The following is an 18,837-nucleotide window of genomic DNA, read 5'->3' as shown; positions in this document are numbered from 1 at the left end:
TGTTGCAGTCCATGTTTAGCAAACTGAGATTACGAATGAGGCTTTGTTGCATTATATATCATTTGTTTTTATGTTAAGTAATTTTTATGAAATACTCTGTTGCATTTGGTTACTTTCAGTGAGATTGTGGCTTTATTGTAAGACATGCTGAAAATGAATGGGCCAAGTTCTTATCTTTCACCAGTGACAATCCAGTCTTTGACTGCTTTGAACTGGTTTGTAGCTGATGGCAGAATTTGCTTCATGATTGGCCCTAAGGATGTTTAGGGCCCTATCTTGTCACTTATGCAGTCACATATGCAGTATGTAACTTAGAGTTTGGCATATGATGCTGTTTGCAGAAAAGGTTTGGGTTCTCCTCAGTGTAATTAGTAGTATTCTGAAGGCTTTCCATATAGCCAAATAACCAGTTTGTAGAGCGTAACAGTTTCCAAGGTAACTGCTTGGTGGTCTCCTTGTGGGCACCTCACCTACTTAAATTTGTCAACTTGACCCCTCCCCCCCAAAAAAAGTATATGTAAAAATAAGAGGCCTTTGTTGTTAAAAGCATTCCTACAGATCATACTTCCAGCTGTAGCTATGTATGCACTGCAGAAATGTGAATTCAAAATAGTGGGCACTCTGGTCTGCCTATCCATAGGTAGTTTGACTTCTATATTTGGGGGGACAGCTCCAGTCAGGCCAATGGGGGCATGCATTGGGGGGTGCAAATTCTGTGCCTGACAGAGGCTTGCATTTGGGGGGGCAATGCCCCTCCAAATTATGCCCATGTGCCTCTCACCTTGTTGTTGAACCAGCTATTTATGACTGACTGCTTTGGAAGAAGGGAGGAAAACAGTTGACTCATTCACTCCCTCTCCAGGCACTACAAGCCAGGCTACACCAACTGTAGTAACTGCAAACCGCTAATGTTACAGATGGGGCAAGGTAAGGGAAGTACTGTGCAATCAGTGCCTTGAGGAAAATATTTGTTGCGGCATCCCTAACTCCAACTCCCATTCCTCTTAAGGAAAAGAAACTTACTTATCTGCACCTCAGTTTTATCTTCTGTAAAAGGAGGGTGATATTTACCTTCTTTTGTAAAGTGCCTTAACGTCTATGGATAAAGTACACTATAGAAGAGTTAAAGTATTATTATTGTCTGGGAAACCGCAAACAATTCAGCTCAAATTCTTGAGCTGCTGCTTCCACAAGAAGCCCTTAACAATATCCCAGAATGGCTGCATTCATGCTAAAAGTGAGAGTGCTGGCAACACAATGATGGGAGGGGGGCAATTGAATCAAAGAGTTGAAGTGTCCTTGAGCACCATTTTCTTCTGCCTTGGCATCAGCAGATATGTCATACTTCCCAGACAGATAAATCCTCTCGGGCACACTTTAGACTCTGCCTTAAGTACACTGACATGTAGAAAGAGTTTTAATGAGCATAAAAAAGGCCAGATGGTATAATATTTAGGCTCCAAAAATAAGAGAAGCATTTTAATACCCTGGAGGAAAGGCTTGAGGGATAAACGTAACCATTTTGAAGTCCTGGCTCAGAAATGTGCACACTAAAAAGAAGACATTAGATGGAAATTTCAAGGAGACAGGTCCAGGACTCGTTGCCACAAGATAGTACTGAGACAAATAACGTAGTATAACAGCAGATGTTGTAATTAAAGGAATCTAATCCTGTTCTGAAATTTACTTACTGGGGTAAAATGACACAGGCTGATAATCCTCATGCTTCAGGATCAGATACTGATCTCCAGGTGTCATACCTTTCTAATGAAGCTCATTTCAATAGACCTCACTTCTTTAAGTCCCAAAATTACCTACGCAGCATACAAATATGGTGTCACGTCACTTTTATTGTTGAAATTTATTTACCTTTAGTCTGAGGCTACAGAAAATTATTTACACTGAAGGAAAGAATCCTATAGCATCTCAAGTTCCCTGCATGATATTGTGTTCTTCTTTTTGGATCTTTATCACCATTTAAGAGTTATGCCAGGGGCCTGAATCTACAACTCTTGCTCACGTTAGGTAACACTTACATAAGCAGTCCCATTTATCTGTGATGAGCATATGTCTAAAAGCATGAGAATTGTTAGCCCTTGTCATTTTACTCCAGAGAGTAAATGTTCAAACAGGATTAGACTATTGCACTTGTGTGGACAAGTACTGTTCATCTTGGGGTCACCATGAAGTTGCCCTGGTGTAGCAGAATTAGGCAGATTGTGGGGTGTTCAGGCCTTCAATTGACACATCTTGGATTGGACACAGCCAAAGAAAGGCTGCTAGACAAGTGAATCATTGGTCTGTTCTGCTATGGACATTATGATCCTGAAGGAATAACTGCTTTAGAAAGAGAGATTAGGCTGATGACAAGGAACCAAGTACAACAAATATATTGAAAATAGGTTGGGCAACTATCTTCTAAGAATATTAGTTTTACAGTAGGCCAAGCAAAAGAAGAGAGTGGGAGTTTTCTATATATATTTAAAGAGATGTTAGGGTTACCTGACAGGCTTAAACTCAGCTCATGGAGTTCCTGGAACCCTCTCTGCTCATCTTTAATAAATACATTTTTTTTTAAATAATCCTCACAATGTCTTAGAGCTAATGCTGACAGGATTTTTTCCCTAGATCCGTCAGTTAAGAAAGTAATTTTGAAAGCAATAAGAAAAAAAAGATGGACTGTAATGAGGGCCCAATTCTGCCCTTAGTTATGTGCCTGCAGCTACCATTGGACTCAGTGAGAAAAGCCAGAATTCAGCACTTTTCTCTTTCCTAGATTTCAGAACAAACCCTAAGGCAATAGTGTAAATGTATGGTGCTTTAAATATGCATTGAAATTGGGGCTAAGTTCTGTACCTCAGCCTGCTAAATTACGTATGACAAATAGATATATCTTTGTATTACCTGAGCAGGGAATATCAGAGAAGACAGATGGTAACGCTTTTGAAGAAAATGGAAAGAATACAAATGGAGAAGAGAATAGACCAAGTAACATACATATCAAATTTTAATTCTTCTTTCCATTAAGTAATATCTGGAGCCCCAGTTAAAGCTCAGAGGCACTTGCAATGAATGTAAGTTCTCTCCTGTGTGATCCCAGTGAAATAATAGTATCAGGGGGTAGCCATGTTAGTCTGTATCCACAAAAACAACAAGGAGTCCGGTGGCACCTTAAAGACTAACAGATTTATTTGGGCATAAGCTTTCGTGGGTAAAAAAACGTGTTTTACCCACTGTCATAACTATAAAGGGAAGGGTAACAACCTTCCTGTGTACAATACTATAAAATCCCTCCTGGCCAGAGACACCAAAATCCTTTTACCTGTAAAGGATTAAGAAGCTCAGGTAACCTGGCTGACACCTGACCCAAAGGACCAATAAGGGGACAAGATACTTTCAAATCTTGTGGGGGAGAGGAGGCTTTCATTTTGTGCTCTTTGTTTTGGTGGGTGTTCGCTCCTGGAACTAAGAGGGACCAGACATCAATCCATGCTCTCCAAATCTTTCTGAACAAGTCTTTCATATATTGTAAGTAATAGCCAAGCAAGGTGTATTAGTTTATCTTTGTTTTTCTCAACTTGTGAATGTTCCCTTTGCTAGAGGGAGGTATCCCTGTTTTGCTGTAACTTTGAAACTAAGGGTAGAGGGCGTTCCTCTGGGCTCTTTGAATCTAATTACCCTGTAAAGTTATTTTCCATCCTGATTTTACAGAGATGATTTTTACCTTTTCTTTTTAATAAAATCCTTCTTTTAAAAACTTGACTGATTTTTCCATTGTCCAAAGACCAGGGGTTTGGGTCTTTGATCACTTTGTAACCAATTGGTTAGGATATTATTCTCAAGCCTCCCTAGGAAAGGGGCTGTAAGGGCTTGGGGGGATATTTTGGGGGAAGAGGAACTCCAAGTGGTCCTTTCCCTGTTTCTTGTTAAATCACTTGGTGGTGGCAGCGTACCAGGTTTTAACCTAAGCTGGTAGAAATAAGCTTAGGGGGCTTTCATGCAGGTCCCCACATCTGTACCCTAGAGTTCAGAGTGGGGAAGAAACCCTGACACCCACGAAAGCTTATGCCCAAATAAATCTGTTGGTCTTTAAGGTGCCACCGGACTCCTTGTTGTTTTAGTGAAATAATGGAATGCCTTGGAGCAGAGGAAGAAAGTCAGACTGAAACTATTTTTAAGATTTATTCTTTTGTCTGAAGTGAATTTTGTCTCTGGGGATCTTAAGTATTATTGATTTGGCCTCCTTAAAATACAAGATTAGATTAGGTGCAAGGGACTTTTGCTTGTCTAGGGACTGTAGGATTGAGTTCTTAGACACAAATCTTTCCTATCTGTGCCAGCAGTGGAAATGCATTTTTCTATGTAGGGATGGGGATGGGTGGGCCAGGATTCCTTCCCTCAGAATATATCGGAGCCTAGCTCTGTGAGGGCTCTATGTCCCCAGCACAGAGTCCGTGGATGGGGTTGGTGGATCCTTGACTATACAAATCAAATCAAAAGGCCATGCTACCCCACAGAGGGCTGGGGCTGGGGCTGGGGCTGTGGAGGCATGAAAAGGTTATGATGTTTCTCTTCAGCCTTGTGAGGGGAAATTCTGCCCCACCCTACATCTCATTTCTGGAGGAGTCACCTGTACTAAATCCAGTTACTCAGGCTTGAAATGAAGGATAGGATTTGCCCCTAAATGAAAAGAATAGGATTTGCAGTTTAATTCAATAGGAATTTTGGACGCATAAAGCATTCTGGAGGATCAAGCCATTAATGTAATGACTTAGTGAGTGATGCTAACATCTGTCCTCTGTCTCACCTTAGTTTGATTTTTCAACCCATTTCTTTTCAGCATTTGTTGCTTGTAATATATTTGGCAAAATTCCGTTCAGTTACACTGGTGTGAATCCAGAACAACGTTGCCGAAGTCAGTGCAATTCCTTTGGATTTGCCCCAATGTAAATAAGACTAAATTTGTTCCCAATGTTGTATGTAAAGATATGCTCCTACTGTTTCATTTTCACTCCCACATTATTTCCTCTTATAGATATTTTCCATAGGGAGTGATACTTTGAGTCTTTATTTTTTATTTGTATTGTTCTCTTTTTCTTTTTAATTGTGAGTTTCTCTTGTTGATGTGGATTGGTGTCTATGCAATGGGAAAATAATAGTGTATAAATAAACAATAAAGAAAACCCTTCTACTAGTGAAATAGGACAACACCTCTTGATAAACCTCTTTTAGTCCATATGCAATACTTTAAAGATAAGTTGCCATTTAGCTTTTTAACAAATTAGTTCCTGGCAAAACAAAAACAAAACCTCACCTCCAAGGTTTTGTTTATTACTGCTATAATGTAAAGAGAGCTAAATAATTATGCCATTAATCACTTTGGCAGAAGCTACGCTTCAATAAAAATACCATTGTATGTATTGACCCCCTTGTTCTAAAAAAATTGACTATAGAGCAAGGGCGGATTAGGGTTTTGTGGGGTCCCTGGACCAGAGCAAGTGGGGGGCCCCTCCCCACTCCTTCTGCCTTCAGTCCCCTGCTTCCCCCTCCCGGCGCTTCTGTCGGGGAAATGGGGTTGGGGTGCGGAGGTTTGCCCTGGCGCTCCAGCAGGGGAGTTGGGTCGGGATGTGGGGACTGCAGGAGCACCGGGTGGGCAGGAGGAGCTGGGCAAGCCCCCACCTCCCAGCAGGAGCACCGGACAGGCGGAGCGGGTTGAGGTGCCAGGGGCGCCCATTTTTCTGGGCCCCCCCAACTGGCCAGGGCCCTGGGCATGGACCCTGTTGGCCCAGTGGCTAATCCGACACTGCTATAGAGGGAGAAACACAGAGGTAAAAATCTACCAGTCCGTGTCAATGGAATGTGGATGAAACCTTGAGATCTTGATTTCTGGGGCTTTGATGTTTATGAAATAGCAAGAAATGATTGATTGATTTTTTTTGTGTTCTAGCGGTTTACCTCTGCAAGCGAACAATGCAAAACAAAGCACGGCTTGAGCTAGCAGACTATGAAGCAGTAAGTAGGTGGGCCTTTCCTGGAACTGAGATGTCAAATAAATGAGATTTCCAAGCTCAGCAGAATGTAGGATAACATTAGAAACAAAGGCCACAGCATTTTTATAGTGCAGTGGTTTATACATTGAGCAGTTTAAACTTGTGTCTAGGCATGTGACAACTGGCACTCAAGTGCTAATATTTCAGAATCCATAAATGCTGTTGTACATGAGCGCCTGCTGTATTATATTAAACAATGAAGATTGGGTTGGTGCATTATGAATAGAGAGAGAAACAAATCCCAAATGTTCCCATAGTTTTGGGGTGCTGGGATCCAGGTTGTTGGTGCAATAAGCCCTAGAGAGGGGCCAGCTGCAAAGTTTGAATTCATATCTCCCCAAAGTTCAGGGGTGTTTGGGAACTAAGACTTGGGCCCATCTCTAATCTAATTGTGCACAGATCCTTTCCCCAGCATCAGGTGAACTGTTCACCAATCTCATGCAGTCGGAAACAAATATGTCCCAATGTTTGTCAGAACTGTACTACAGTGTGTAAGGCTTCCAATTATATATTTAAAGATCTAGCTTAAAATTTTCAAAAGGACTCAAGTAATGAAAAGTTAAGTCCCATTTTCAAAACTGACATAGACATGGCCAGATTTTAAAAGGTAATCATTGAAATCAATGGGAGTTAGGCACCTAAATACCTTTAGACATCTGGCCTTAAGTGTCTAAGACCCATATATTTTCAATGGGCTCTGAAGTCACTTTGGTGCTTTTGAAAATTGTACTGTTAGTTTTAAAGATACTAGGCCAATTTTTGCCCTGCTGTAACTTTGCTAAAGCCAAAAGAGCTAAAGTGGGATGAGTATGGCCCATGGTATCTTTATAAGATTATGTGGGTTATTGATGGGATTGTGAAGACATATCCCTTTACTATTCTGCAGTAAATATATAATACAGTTGCAGTCCGATTATTTGATACCAAGTTCCCAGACATTTTTTAGTTAACCTCACTATAATTAACACAAAAAGGGGGCATTGAGAGAAATTGAGTACCTGAAACTCCCTTGAAGTCAGTAGACCAAATTATGCTTCCATTTACACTAATGAAAATCCAGAATAATTCTATTGCAACCAGTGGAGTTGCTCAAGATTTACCAGCATATCTGAGTGCAGAATTATGCCAAGTCTCAAAAAATATTATTAAATAATTTTCTATACAATAATAGACAGCTTTAGTTTGCAAACATTTTTTAAAAGTATATGACCAATTTTCTTTAGAAGAAGTTTGTATTCCCAAAATGTCTTTCTAATGTTCCATCTAAAGTCATCTCTGTACTAGACAACACAAACAGCTCATGTAGAAGACAAATGGAGGTTTTAGTGTGAATCAGTGGCAGTATCAAGCTAATGTCATTGCTGCATTTCCAGAGCTGGCTAGGTTTAAAGTTGGAGCATTTCATTGAAATATTTGGAATAATCAACCAACCAACACACCCACAAAAGTTGCTGCTGGTGTGTTTTTCTGGAAGTGCCAAACTCTGCAGCAACCACTGCAACTCACTAGAGCTGTGTCCAGACCTTTCAACAGAGTTCCAAACCTTAAAGAGATGGGGGCACAGATAATGTAGACTTTGTGGTCTATCCTGTACTGTGTCAGACACTTTCCACCAAATAAATAGACTACATTTACACTAGCCTGTGCATTATGGCTTTTGAGTGCAACATCATCTTTTGGAGGTTTTGAAGACAGTCTAAAAACTGTTAGATAACGAATAACTTAAAGCACAGTTAAACTTGTTTATACTGTATTTTCAGGAGAGTTTGGCCAGGCTACAGCGATCATTTGCCAGGAAGTGGGAGTTTATTTTTATGCAAGCTGAAGCACAAGCAAAGTGAGTTCCTTTGAAGTTTTATTGCTGGATTTGTCATTGACTGTTTGTAGAGGCACTACAATTAATGCTGTTTGTCTTAAATATACTGCAACATTGACAGAGTGGACAAGAAAAGAGACAAGATAGAAAGGAAAATCCTTGATAGCCAGGAGCGAGCATTTTGGGATGTACACAGACCGGTGGTAAGTAAACATGTGGAACTTCTGTTGATTGTAAGCATTTCAAAAGATAAACATGAAAATCCATGCAAAGCTGTGATTTGGGAGCAGGAGAGAGGAGCATGTGTCTTGTTTTGGGAGGACAGATCTGTTTGTGGTGGTGGCATGTGGTCTATTCACATTTTTTCCACTCAAGCATCACAGATATACCCAGGTTCAATGCTGTTTTCTGGATATGGAGACATGGTGTGGTTGGATTTTTTTTAAATCAGAAAAATGTATTTGAATCAGGTATTGCCAACCCAAAGCATTCAAAACTCATGAGACAGGACCCCAAAAATCAAGAGACTGGCTTAAAAATAAGTGATTTTTTTTTAAATTACGTTTTGGGTTCTTTTTATTTGATTTCTGAGCCTTTAGGGTACATTTGGGTCATATTTTCAAGCTTTTCTCCACAACCATGAAGGCGAGCAATATACTTTTTAAAAAATGAAACCTGAAATTATCATGTAAACAGTTGATTTTTGGGTGCTGGAGCTTGAAGAAAAATCACCAAATATCACAGAACTTGCAATAAAATTGTGTTGGCAACACTGTATTTGGACCATTGAACAAAAAGCTCTCTCCTTCCTTTGCACAGGAGGGGAAGCCTAACATCAATGCCAATTAAATAGAATACAGAGTGCATCTTGTACTGCTATCTATAAAAGGACATTGAGAGGATAAAAATCCTACTTACAAAAATAAAAAGTTCTTAATTGTTAATAATATTTTAGCTTACTACAACTGTAAGCATTTTAAAAATCTAACTAGCATTCCACTGATTACTTTTAGACAGTAAAATTAGAGTGGTAGTAGTGGTAGAGGGTGTTATGAAGAATTTTCAAGGAGAATGAATGAGCTTGGAGAAGCATCAAAGACTCAAGTTGGATTTATTTGTTTGAGAGAGGGTGTGGTGAGATTAGGGGAAAGAGGATTTATAATCAATGTTGAGTGGAGAAAGACATGGAAACTGTTACAGATGAGGAGCATAGCATAGGACAGCATTGGAGCAGTATTGTCCACCAACTGTGGATGGGTAAGGAGGGAGGATAGAAAGATATTTGGCATTTGCTGTCCATAGGAATGAGCTAAAGAACAGAAAAGTATAGCGCTGTGCAGAGAAAGGTGATTCTGTTTCATGGACCATTTCAATATTTTAAAAATTAGTTTTGTTTACATTTGGAATGAAAACCAAACATTTCAAAATTCTCCACAAAAGGAAATGGAGCCCTGGTTCTGGGGCCGTCCCCGGAAGCAGACCCTGAGAGCCCCATCTGCTGAAGATCTGCAAACCTGAGAGCTTGGGAACCAGTACTCCCAGGCTCCCGGCTCCCCATCAGACTGCCTGGTGAGCTGCAAATCAGTCAGGAGCCTGGAAATGTAGGGACCCCGGCTAAGCAGGATAGCTTCCACGGTCTTGGCTCCCTATCCGCTGGGCTGCCAAAGAGTCAGGAGCTGGACAGATGAGCCAGTAGGAAGCCAGGCAGGAGGGGTTTCATCACAAGTTCACTGAAATTGAATATTTTCCATAAAAATCACTCTTTTATGATCAATCAGCCTTCCATCAGGGAATTTCTGAGACGCTCTAAAAGATTAGGAGGAACTCTACAGGCTCAGGGAATCTTGCTATCTAAGAGAGACTTTTGCACTAGATTCTGAAATGGATGTAAAGATTTTGGAGACTGGCAAAGATTTGTTCCTATTTACAGGTCTGGATGGGGAGATGAGTCATTGAGGTTTGAAAAGTAAAGATATAAAGAGAGACAATAAAGGAATAAATTACAGGAGCCAGAATGAGAGCAAACTAAGTCTGATAAAAGCTTTGTCTGAATCATCGTCAAATATGCCTGTATGAGATGATGATTCTAATTTGACTGTAGACAGACCTAGGCGATATGGGGCACAAAAGGATTTTGGGTCTAAATCAGAAATCTAAGTTCCTGACTGCCAAGATAGCGTGACGTTTGAATAGAAGATGGAGAGGGAAGCATTGAAGATTTGGCTAAGATGGCTTTTCTTTCCAGTGAGTAGGATAGTCGTTTTGGATACACTGAGTTGAATTCAGTCCTATCAGACTCAGAAGTAGATAAGTTTGATAGAAAGAGAAAATGAAGACATGATTGAAATAGTGAAGGTGATACAGATTTGTGTGTACAAGGGCTGGTAAAAAAAATTCTTTGAAAAATGGCTTTTGGACTAAAAAGAAAATTTGCACAGGCAAGTCAATGAAAAACTGTAAACCAAAATCTGAAAATGTCTAGGTCTAGATTAGAACGTTTGGTTAATCTTTTTTAAAAAATGGGTTTTTTTGTTTAGTTTTTGAAAAATGAAAGAGTTTTACCTAAAATTACAAATTATTACTGAGAACAGTTTTTGAAAACCATAAAATATTTCAGTTTATGGTTTGAAAAAAAGAAAACATTTTGCAGGGTATTTTGAATAAAACAATTCCACTCTCTCTGTAATTTCTTATGAAAAAACAATTGACATTTTTAAACTAGCAACTAGAAATCATATCCACATATGATTTCAGAAAATAGATGGCCAGAGATGATGATTTAGAAAAGAGAAAGAAGTCAAGATGTGGATCCAGGGAGATATTGTAGTGGTGGAATGTAGAAGTGGGATTCACACATGAGCATAGTTGAATAAGAGTGAAACCTGAGAACAAAGTTCCAGAAATGGAACTGTATCCGGTGATCAAAAATAATGTCATAGCTGATCATATCCACTACAGCCCTAAGATGAAGAAAAGTGATTCAGAGTCTGATGCGGAAAGATCATTTGATTTGCCACATAAAGGTCAAATAATGTCTTCAGCTCATGGTGGAACTCTCAGTGAGAGGTGTGTGCGTAGACCAAGGGGAGCACTCTGTAACCTACAGAAGGCTGGCTTCTGTACTGTATTGTGCATAGAAGGTTGACTGGAAACGATTAAGGCAATTATTTTTGCTGTGGTGATTAGATACTGTAGATGTCTTTTTCCAAGATTTTGACTGGAAAATGATGAAACCTGGTTGATGTATCAAAGAAAGTGTCTTTAGTGGAGGATTTCTTTTTTTTCAAACTGGGTTGTTTGTGCTTACATTTGTTATTTAGAGGGAAAGAGAATGTCTTTGATATTGCATTGTTTGGTTTCCATTTTAACATTCAGTCTAGTGCAGTGGTTTTCAACCTGTGGTCTGCAGACCCCTGGGGCTCCGTAGACTGTCTAAAATTTCCAAAGGGGTCTGCACCTCCATTTGAAATTTTTTAGGGGTCCGCAAATGAATAAAAGGTTGAAAACCACTGATCTAGTGTAATACTTTTATTATATAAAATGATTTTCAGGCATAATCTGTCTCATTTCCATATCTTCCAGTTATTGTGTTGTATTACTAGTTATTGTACCTAGTAAAAGCCCCTCTTTTTCTGCGTGCTCCCCAGAAACAGTACCACTAACCTCTACAACTTCTACAAATATTGGACTAAAGAATCCACAAATAATTGGTCAGAAAGATTAGCACATTAGTAAACTGGGGTTATAAATCAAGCTATACTCAGGGAGGTCAGTTCTTTTCAAGGCAAAAGAAATTAAGAGGTTATTCTTGTTTGAAAAGAAAATGTCAAATTTCTGATTAATGTCTCCTTCTTTGAGAAAGTAACAGACCTTCTAGATAAAGGAAATGCGGTGGATCTAATTTACCTCGATTTTAGTAAAGCGTTTGATACTGTGCCGCACGAGGAATTATTGGTTAAATTGGAAAAGATGGGGATCGATATGAAATTCCAGAGGTGGATAAAAAACTGGTTAAAGGGGAGACTGCAGCGGGTAGTACTGAAAGGTGAACTGTCGGGTTGGACGGAGGTCACCAGTGGGGTTCCTCAAGGTTCGGTTTTGGGTCCGATTTTATTTAATCTATTCGTTACTGACCTCGGAACCGAATGTAGGAGTGGGCTGATAAAGTTTGCGGATGACACAAAGTTGGGAGGTATTGCCAATTCGGAGAAGGATCGGGATATTCTGCAGAGAGACTTGGATGACCTTGTAAATTGGAGTAAAAATAATAGGATGAGATTTAATAGTGAGAAGTGTAAGGTGATGCATTTAGGGATGACTAATAAGAATTTTAGTTATAAGTTAGGGACGCATAGGTTGGAAGTGACGGAGGAGGAGAAGGACCTCGGAGTCCTGGTTGATCGCAGGATGACTATGAGTCGGCAATGTGACGTGGCTGTGAAAAAAGCTAATGCGATTTTGGGATGCGTTAGGCGAGGTATTTCTAGTAGGGACAGGGAGGTGCTCCTTCCGTTATACAAGGCGCTGGTGAGACCTCATTTGGAATACTGTGTGCAGTTCTGGTCTCCTATGTTTAAAAAGGATGAACTCAAACTGGAACGGGTACAGAGAAGGGCCACTAGGATGATCCGAGGAATGGAAAACCTTTCCTATGAAAGGAGACTCGAGGAGCTCGGTTTGTTTAGCCTAACCAAAAGAAGGCTGAGGGGGGATATGATTGCTATCTTTAAATATATCAAAGGGATTAATACCAAGGAGGGAGAGGAATTATTTCAGCTCAGTAGTAATGTGGACACGAGAACGAATGGATATAAACTGGCCGTGGGGAAGTTTAGGCTTGAAATTAGAAGAAGGTTTCTAACCGTCAGAGGGGTGAAATTTTGGAACAGCCTTCCGAGGGAAACGGTGGGGGCGAAAGACCTTTCTGGCTTCAAGATTAGGCTTGATAAGTTTATGGAGGGAATGGTTTGAAGGGATAACGTGATTACAGTCAATTAGGCATTAACGTGCAATCGCGGGTAAAATGAGGGTCCGGCTGTAGAATCTTGCCTGTATGCTCGGGGTACTGCTGATCGCCATATTTGGGGTCGGGAAGGAATTTTCCTCCAGGGTAGATTGGCAGAGGCCCTGGAGGTTTTTCGCCTTCCTCCGCAGCATAGGGCAGGGGTCGCAGGCTGGAAGATTCTGTTGTGGGTGGGTCAGCTTTTGTGGCCTGCATCATGCGGGAGGTCAGACTAGATGACCATATTGGTCCCTTCTGACCTTAAAGTCTATGAGTCTATGAGTCTATGAGTCTCTATAAAAGAATGCATAACCTTCACGAATCATTATCTCAGTTAAAATCCATAATCTTACAGCTTGTTTAAATTGCACAAACAGGTATTATAACAGTAAATCCCCTGAAATGTTCTCCAACCCACTACAGAATTGTATTTCCTGTGCTTGCTGTGAGATTAACTCTTTTAGGTAATGATCAAGGACAATTGACACATAGCTAACTTGCTGCCATAAACCCTTAAATGAATACACTTTTCTTGCTAGGTTTTAAATTAATCTAATTCAAATGCAAGTCTTGCTGGACATTACTTAGTATTCAAATTCATTTATAAGTGTCCTGATATAGGGGGAAATAATCTCTTGCTGTTTAAAATAATCTATGAATCTTTAAATGAAAGCAAATAATTTTCAGAAAACCATGTTGGTCCCAGCATATTAGAGAGCCATTGTCTCTCTAACATTGCCTTTCTGTAATGCAGAAAGGCAACTTGCCCATAGCATGTGTAATTGCTAACTGTAGCACCTTCAGTGATGGCAAACATGGAAGGGGGGTTGAAATTATTCATGATGTAAAAATCAGCAACATGATTTTTTCCCCAGGATTTCCACTAAATCTGACCTTTCATGGGATTTTTTGGTAGCAGTTCAATACTATGGAAATTTCTCTTTTTAAAACAGCTGCCACCTTCCCTCAATTTTCCTCCATATTTAAATTTACTGCAAGCTTCCATTCCTCTATGTCTAGCCCTGTTTTAAGTTAAAATATAAAAATAAAACCCTTATGAAGTGTGGCATTCCATTATCCCATCCTCTCCATCCTCAACAACTGATTTACTAGGTAGAATTACCATCTAACTAGAGTTTAGCAGGAGAGTCTTAGGTATTTTTATGTATCTGTACCCTGTCCTTCAAGGTCGTCTTATAGGACATTACAAAATGCTGAGTTTAATTTGGGTATGGAGGGGGAAATACCTCTTTGAACACTACAAATCCCATAAGCTTTTCTAGCCATAACATATTTGTCTAATATGTTAATTATTTTAAAAGGTTTCAAACAATTTGATTGAAGCAAATATAAATCATGCCATCCAGCCCTATCAGTGATTCTTCAGCCTACTAGTTCATGTCATCTATCTATCTATCTATCTATCTATCTATCTATCTATCTATCTATCTATCTATCTATCTATCTATCTATCTATCTATCTATCTATCTATCTATCTATCTATCTAGATAATATATATCTATATCTATAGATAGATATATCTATATATAACCACAGGTTATGCACCTGCCCATTAGGCAGTTAGCACTCCCAAAGCTGCAGTTGATATAGTCTCCTAAATTGCATCATGGGTAATGAAACAAAGCCTTGTAAAAGATGTTATTCTGGGCATACAGTTAGTGTTTATGATACATACATGCAGGCATCTACAACATTCCTGTGACAATTCTGTTCAAGATAGAAACAGGTGCACATAGTGTGTCTTCTAAACTTCATAGTTAACTTGTTGTGTAATGTCTTTACGAACAATGTGATAACTGTCCGCTGGGTTGATTTACATTATTATAGGATGGCTATTTAATGGGATTTCTCCCTTCCAAATAGAAGTGCAACCCCATTGACATTTAATGTTCAACCGAAAATTTAGGATGATTCAAAAATGGGAAGCTATGGAATCTGTAGGGATGGTAGATAGTTACAGAAACTGGTGGGATGTCAACTGTTTGGTAAGAGTCAGTTCAAATAGCAAGTAAGCCAAGTAGAGTAATAAATATGAGAATTCTGTGGAATATCTCCCTGTGTAAAATTCTAGTGCAGATGCATCACATTTTGTGGTCCTGTGTGAGATCAGTTTAGTAGTTCCAGGGTTTTTGTGGGGGTTTTCTTTTTCTTTTTTCCCCCCTTGCTCATCAGCAGTATTGTCTCAAAGATTCTCGCATAATTCAGAAGGCCGATAAGCAATTTCTGTTTAATAATGCTGATCAGATTAAGGCAACAGGCCACCTAAACTCCCTGTTATCCTGCTAGAATGGCAGTTGGGGCAGACTTTCTTGTTGTAGAAAGTTATCCTATTGAAGAGACAGGCCTGTGCATAAAATAGTTCACTTTGGATCCTAATCTGTAAAATTGGATATATCTGGTTTCTGTGCTAGGTGCCAGTATTCCCAATATCTTAATATTCATGATCACAAAGCTCAGATAAATATAGCATAACACACAGTTTGCATACATTTATGTGTATTTGCTGTCCAACATCAAATTTCTGCCAACCGATCAGATTACCAGTAGTTACTGTAAATCTAAAGCAACATACCTTCAACTAGTGCTAGCCTGAAAATAAATTAAATTAGCTTTTAAAAAGACTTATGTCCATCCCCTGCTGCCAGCGTAGTAGTGGATTCTCTAGTGCTTTTCCCAATCTAGTTTTAAATGATTAAAGACTTAAAGTTCAGTAGTGTTTTCAGTTAGCTGCTGTCTATTTGGCCGATGATTAGTATTACTAATCATAATTTTATAAAGTATACTTTTGACCCACCACAAAAGCTCTCAAGGGACTGTTCACCTCCATAAAATCAAATTCAGTATTATAAAATATCATTCTCTTCAAGTGCAAGCACATGTAGACAATAGGGTTATCCTTTAAACCAGTCAGAATGAAGCAAGCTAATGGTACAATGAGCAATTGTTTACATACACTGTTTAAACGTACATTTATTTGCCAAGAGTCTGTTTTTAAGTTGCTTGAATGCATTTAGAAATTGTTATAGATCCAATAAATGTGAAATCAATATAATCTGACACTGCCTCATGATCAGTGTTTGTAGCATGACAAATAAACATCTTTAACTCAATATTTATGTAGAAACAAGGGAGCAACCTCCCTTGGCAACTTTTTTTTGTCCTCACGTTATCTCTCTTCTCTTTGGTTTAAAAAGTTTTAGAATCAAAATCAACACAAAAATCCAGATTCCAAAGAAATTAAAGGAAGTTTTGCCATTGACATCCATGGGAGCAGGGATGGAACCACAGATTGTAGAAAAATATGTCTATTATTTTAAAAGCACCAGAAAATATAATTTGCAAATATACATTAACAAAATGTGCATCCCCTTCTGGTATAAGCACTCAGCTACACCTGTAAGGACCATCACAGATAACAGTGGTGTTGCCTGTTCTATTGATATCCTGTCCTATCTATCCCTCCTCAACAACCGCAACCCCAAAAGGAGTCTTTCTGCAAACAAGAGACACTTTAGTCAGTCACAGACATCTCAGAGAACCCACCCAGTCCGACTTCTTACCTTCCATAGGTCTGCTGAAGCACTCAAGAAGAGAGACAGATATCAGAAGAGGAAGCTGTCTACTCCTTCGATGACTACCATCTTCCTTGTCTGTTAAACATCAATGTAGATGTTTTGGTAGAAGGTCCAGAATAGCCCCAACTACAGAATCTACAGCTGTGCTCTCGATCCACCTCCTTCCATATTTTGGACACTGTCTCTCCTGCTTTCAATCTTCATGGGAGCATATGGGTTTTGGAGGTCATAATATCAAATTACTCTGTTCATTTTACCCCATTCCTCCACTCCACCCTCCTTCTCTGGTCCCTTCTCAAGGATCCATCTCATAAACAGTTGTTGAGACAGGAAGTCCTCTCTCTCCTACATATCCGAGCCATAGATCCAGTTCCAGTACAGCACAGAGAAAGGAGTTCTTTTCCAAATACTTTCTCGTTCCCAAAAAGAATGGGAATAGAGGCCAATTTTAGATCGCAGATAGTTAAACATCTTTATCAAAGTGCAGAAGTTCAGGATGATTACTCTTGCAGCTATAATTAATTGAATCATTACATTGGTTTGTGGCCCTTGACCTTTAGGATGCCAAATTTCACATTGTGATACACTCATCTCACAAATGATTCCTCTGCTTCCTGGTCAGCCAGGATTGCTTCCAGTACCGAGTGTTCCCCTTTGGACTCTTGTCCGATCCCGTGGTCTTTTTGAAGGTCCTGACAGTGGCCATTCGTCTACGTCGATGGGGGAATAATAGTCTTTTCCTACCTCAAGAGCCAATTACACAACAAAGTTCTCTTTGCGGTGGGGACAGCTATGACTCTATCCAACAGGTTAGGACTCCATCTTGGCACAGAAAAGTTCACTTGGACATTAGTTCCATGGATAGAGTTCATAGGGGCTTTTCTAGAGGCTATAACATTCCAGAGCTTACCTACTGATGGACAGATATATAGTACTGACACACATCATTTCCAAGGTTCAACTAAGCCCACAGATGACAGTCAGAAATTATTTTCAATTTCTAGGCCAAATGGAAGCCTACACATTTGTCATTCTACACACTAGGTTGCACCTTTGCTGTTTCCAAGACTGGCTGAGAACTGTCTACATACCAAACAAACACAGTCTCAGCAAGTTGGTGTCTATTCCTCATCAAGTTATGGACTCACTCAGTTGGTGGAAGGACCTGTTAAACTCTGTGCAGAAGTTCCCTTTACTCGACCTTCTCCCACCATCACTATAACTTCAGATGTATCCCTCCTGCGATGGGGAATCTCCATACACAGATTGTGCGTCTTTTCCCCACTTCAAACTTTTGGAGCTCAGGATGGTCAGGCACCCATACATTCACTTCCTTGCCATAATCAAGGGTCTATTCATCAAGGGCATGACAGACAACATAGCTTGAATTTCTTCATAAATTGCCAAGGACGGACGAGATTCCTTTCTCTTTGTGTGGAAGCAATAAAGCTATGAAACTTGTGCATAGCCAAACATATTTTCATTTAGGGCTCTTATCTTCCAGGCATTCAAAAGAACATGGCCAATGATTTGAGAAGGCATTTGTCCCAGGATTACAAATGATAACTAGACAATTTGATCCTCAGATATATTTTTCAAAATTGGGGTTTCACAGACCTGGATCTTTTTGTCAGCACCTTCAACAGAAAGTGGAATACAATTCTGCTCAAGAGGAGGTTCACGATTGTTAGTCCCTAGAGGATGCTTTTCTCATTCCTTGGAAGAGAGGCCTTCTCTATACCTTTCCTCCAACCCCATTGATTCTAAACCTGCTAAAGAAGATCAAGCAAGACAAAGCCAAAGTCATTCTAATGGTACCAACTTGGCCAAGACAAGTTTCATTCCCTTACCTGATTCACCTGACTCCTTGCCCAGTATTACAATTTTCCACTCTTTTGCACCTGCTGTCTTAGGACTCGGGTTGGCTTCTCCACCCCAACATGGAAATTTTATGACTCAGGATGCCTAGAATGCATGAGTGGGCTGAATGGGCACTGCTACCAAAAATATCTGATCAAAGATGCCTGGGGCATCTGGAGCGCCCATAGGGACAAACATCTCAAAGAACTCCAGTTATTCTACAAGGTAAGTTACCTCTCCTTCCAAACTGAGAATGTGGTTACTTGTTCTGATATAAAAAGTGAAGGCTGGATAATTTGAAGATAGTTATATTTAAATAATTCTTTGGTATTTCAAGTTGGCTTTCGTAGTGCAAAAACATAATTACAAACATAAAACACAGAACAGAGTAGGATGTTTGGTCTACAGAGACAAGTAATATTCAGGGCTCATTGTATGCCCTGGAGGAAAAAAAAGACAGATTTCATGGATTGGTTACGGTATCAATAGAAAATTTCAGTTTGTCATGGATC

At 39.6% G+C, this 18,837-nt stretch overlaps 1 protein-coding gene across 6 annotated transcripts in view; it reads left to right on the top strand.

Annotated features, from left to right (window-relative positions):
• RGS7 (regulator of G protein signaling 7) overlaps window positions 1–18,837 on the top strand; it is a 420,700-nt gene that overhangs the window by 353,578 nt on the left and 48,285 nt on the right. For all 6 annotated transcript variants that reach the window (XM_065400366.1, XM_065400369.1, XM_065400367.1 and 3 more), the window contains 3 exons: window positions 5,948–6,012; window positions 7,811–7,887; window positions 7,988–8,069. In XM_065400366.1, the coding sequence (XP_065256438.1) occupies window positions 5,948–6,012; window positions 7,811–7,887; window positions 7,988–8,069 (224 nt within the window). The remainder of the gene's footprint in view (window positions 1–5,947; window positions 6,013–7,810; window positions 7,888–7,987; window positions 8,070–18,837) is intronic.

This window comes from Emys orbicularis, chromosome 3, assembly GCF_028017835.1.
Source record: "Emys orbicularis isolate rEmyOrb1 chromosome 3, rEmyOrb1.hap1, whole genome shotgun sequence".
Classification (NCBI taxonomy): domain Eukaryota; kingdom Metazoa; phylum Chordata; order Testudines; family Emydidae; genus Emys; species Emys orbicularis.
This window is presented reverse-complemented; position numbering and strand designations above follow the sequence as displayed.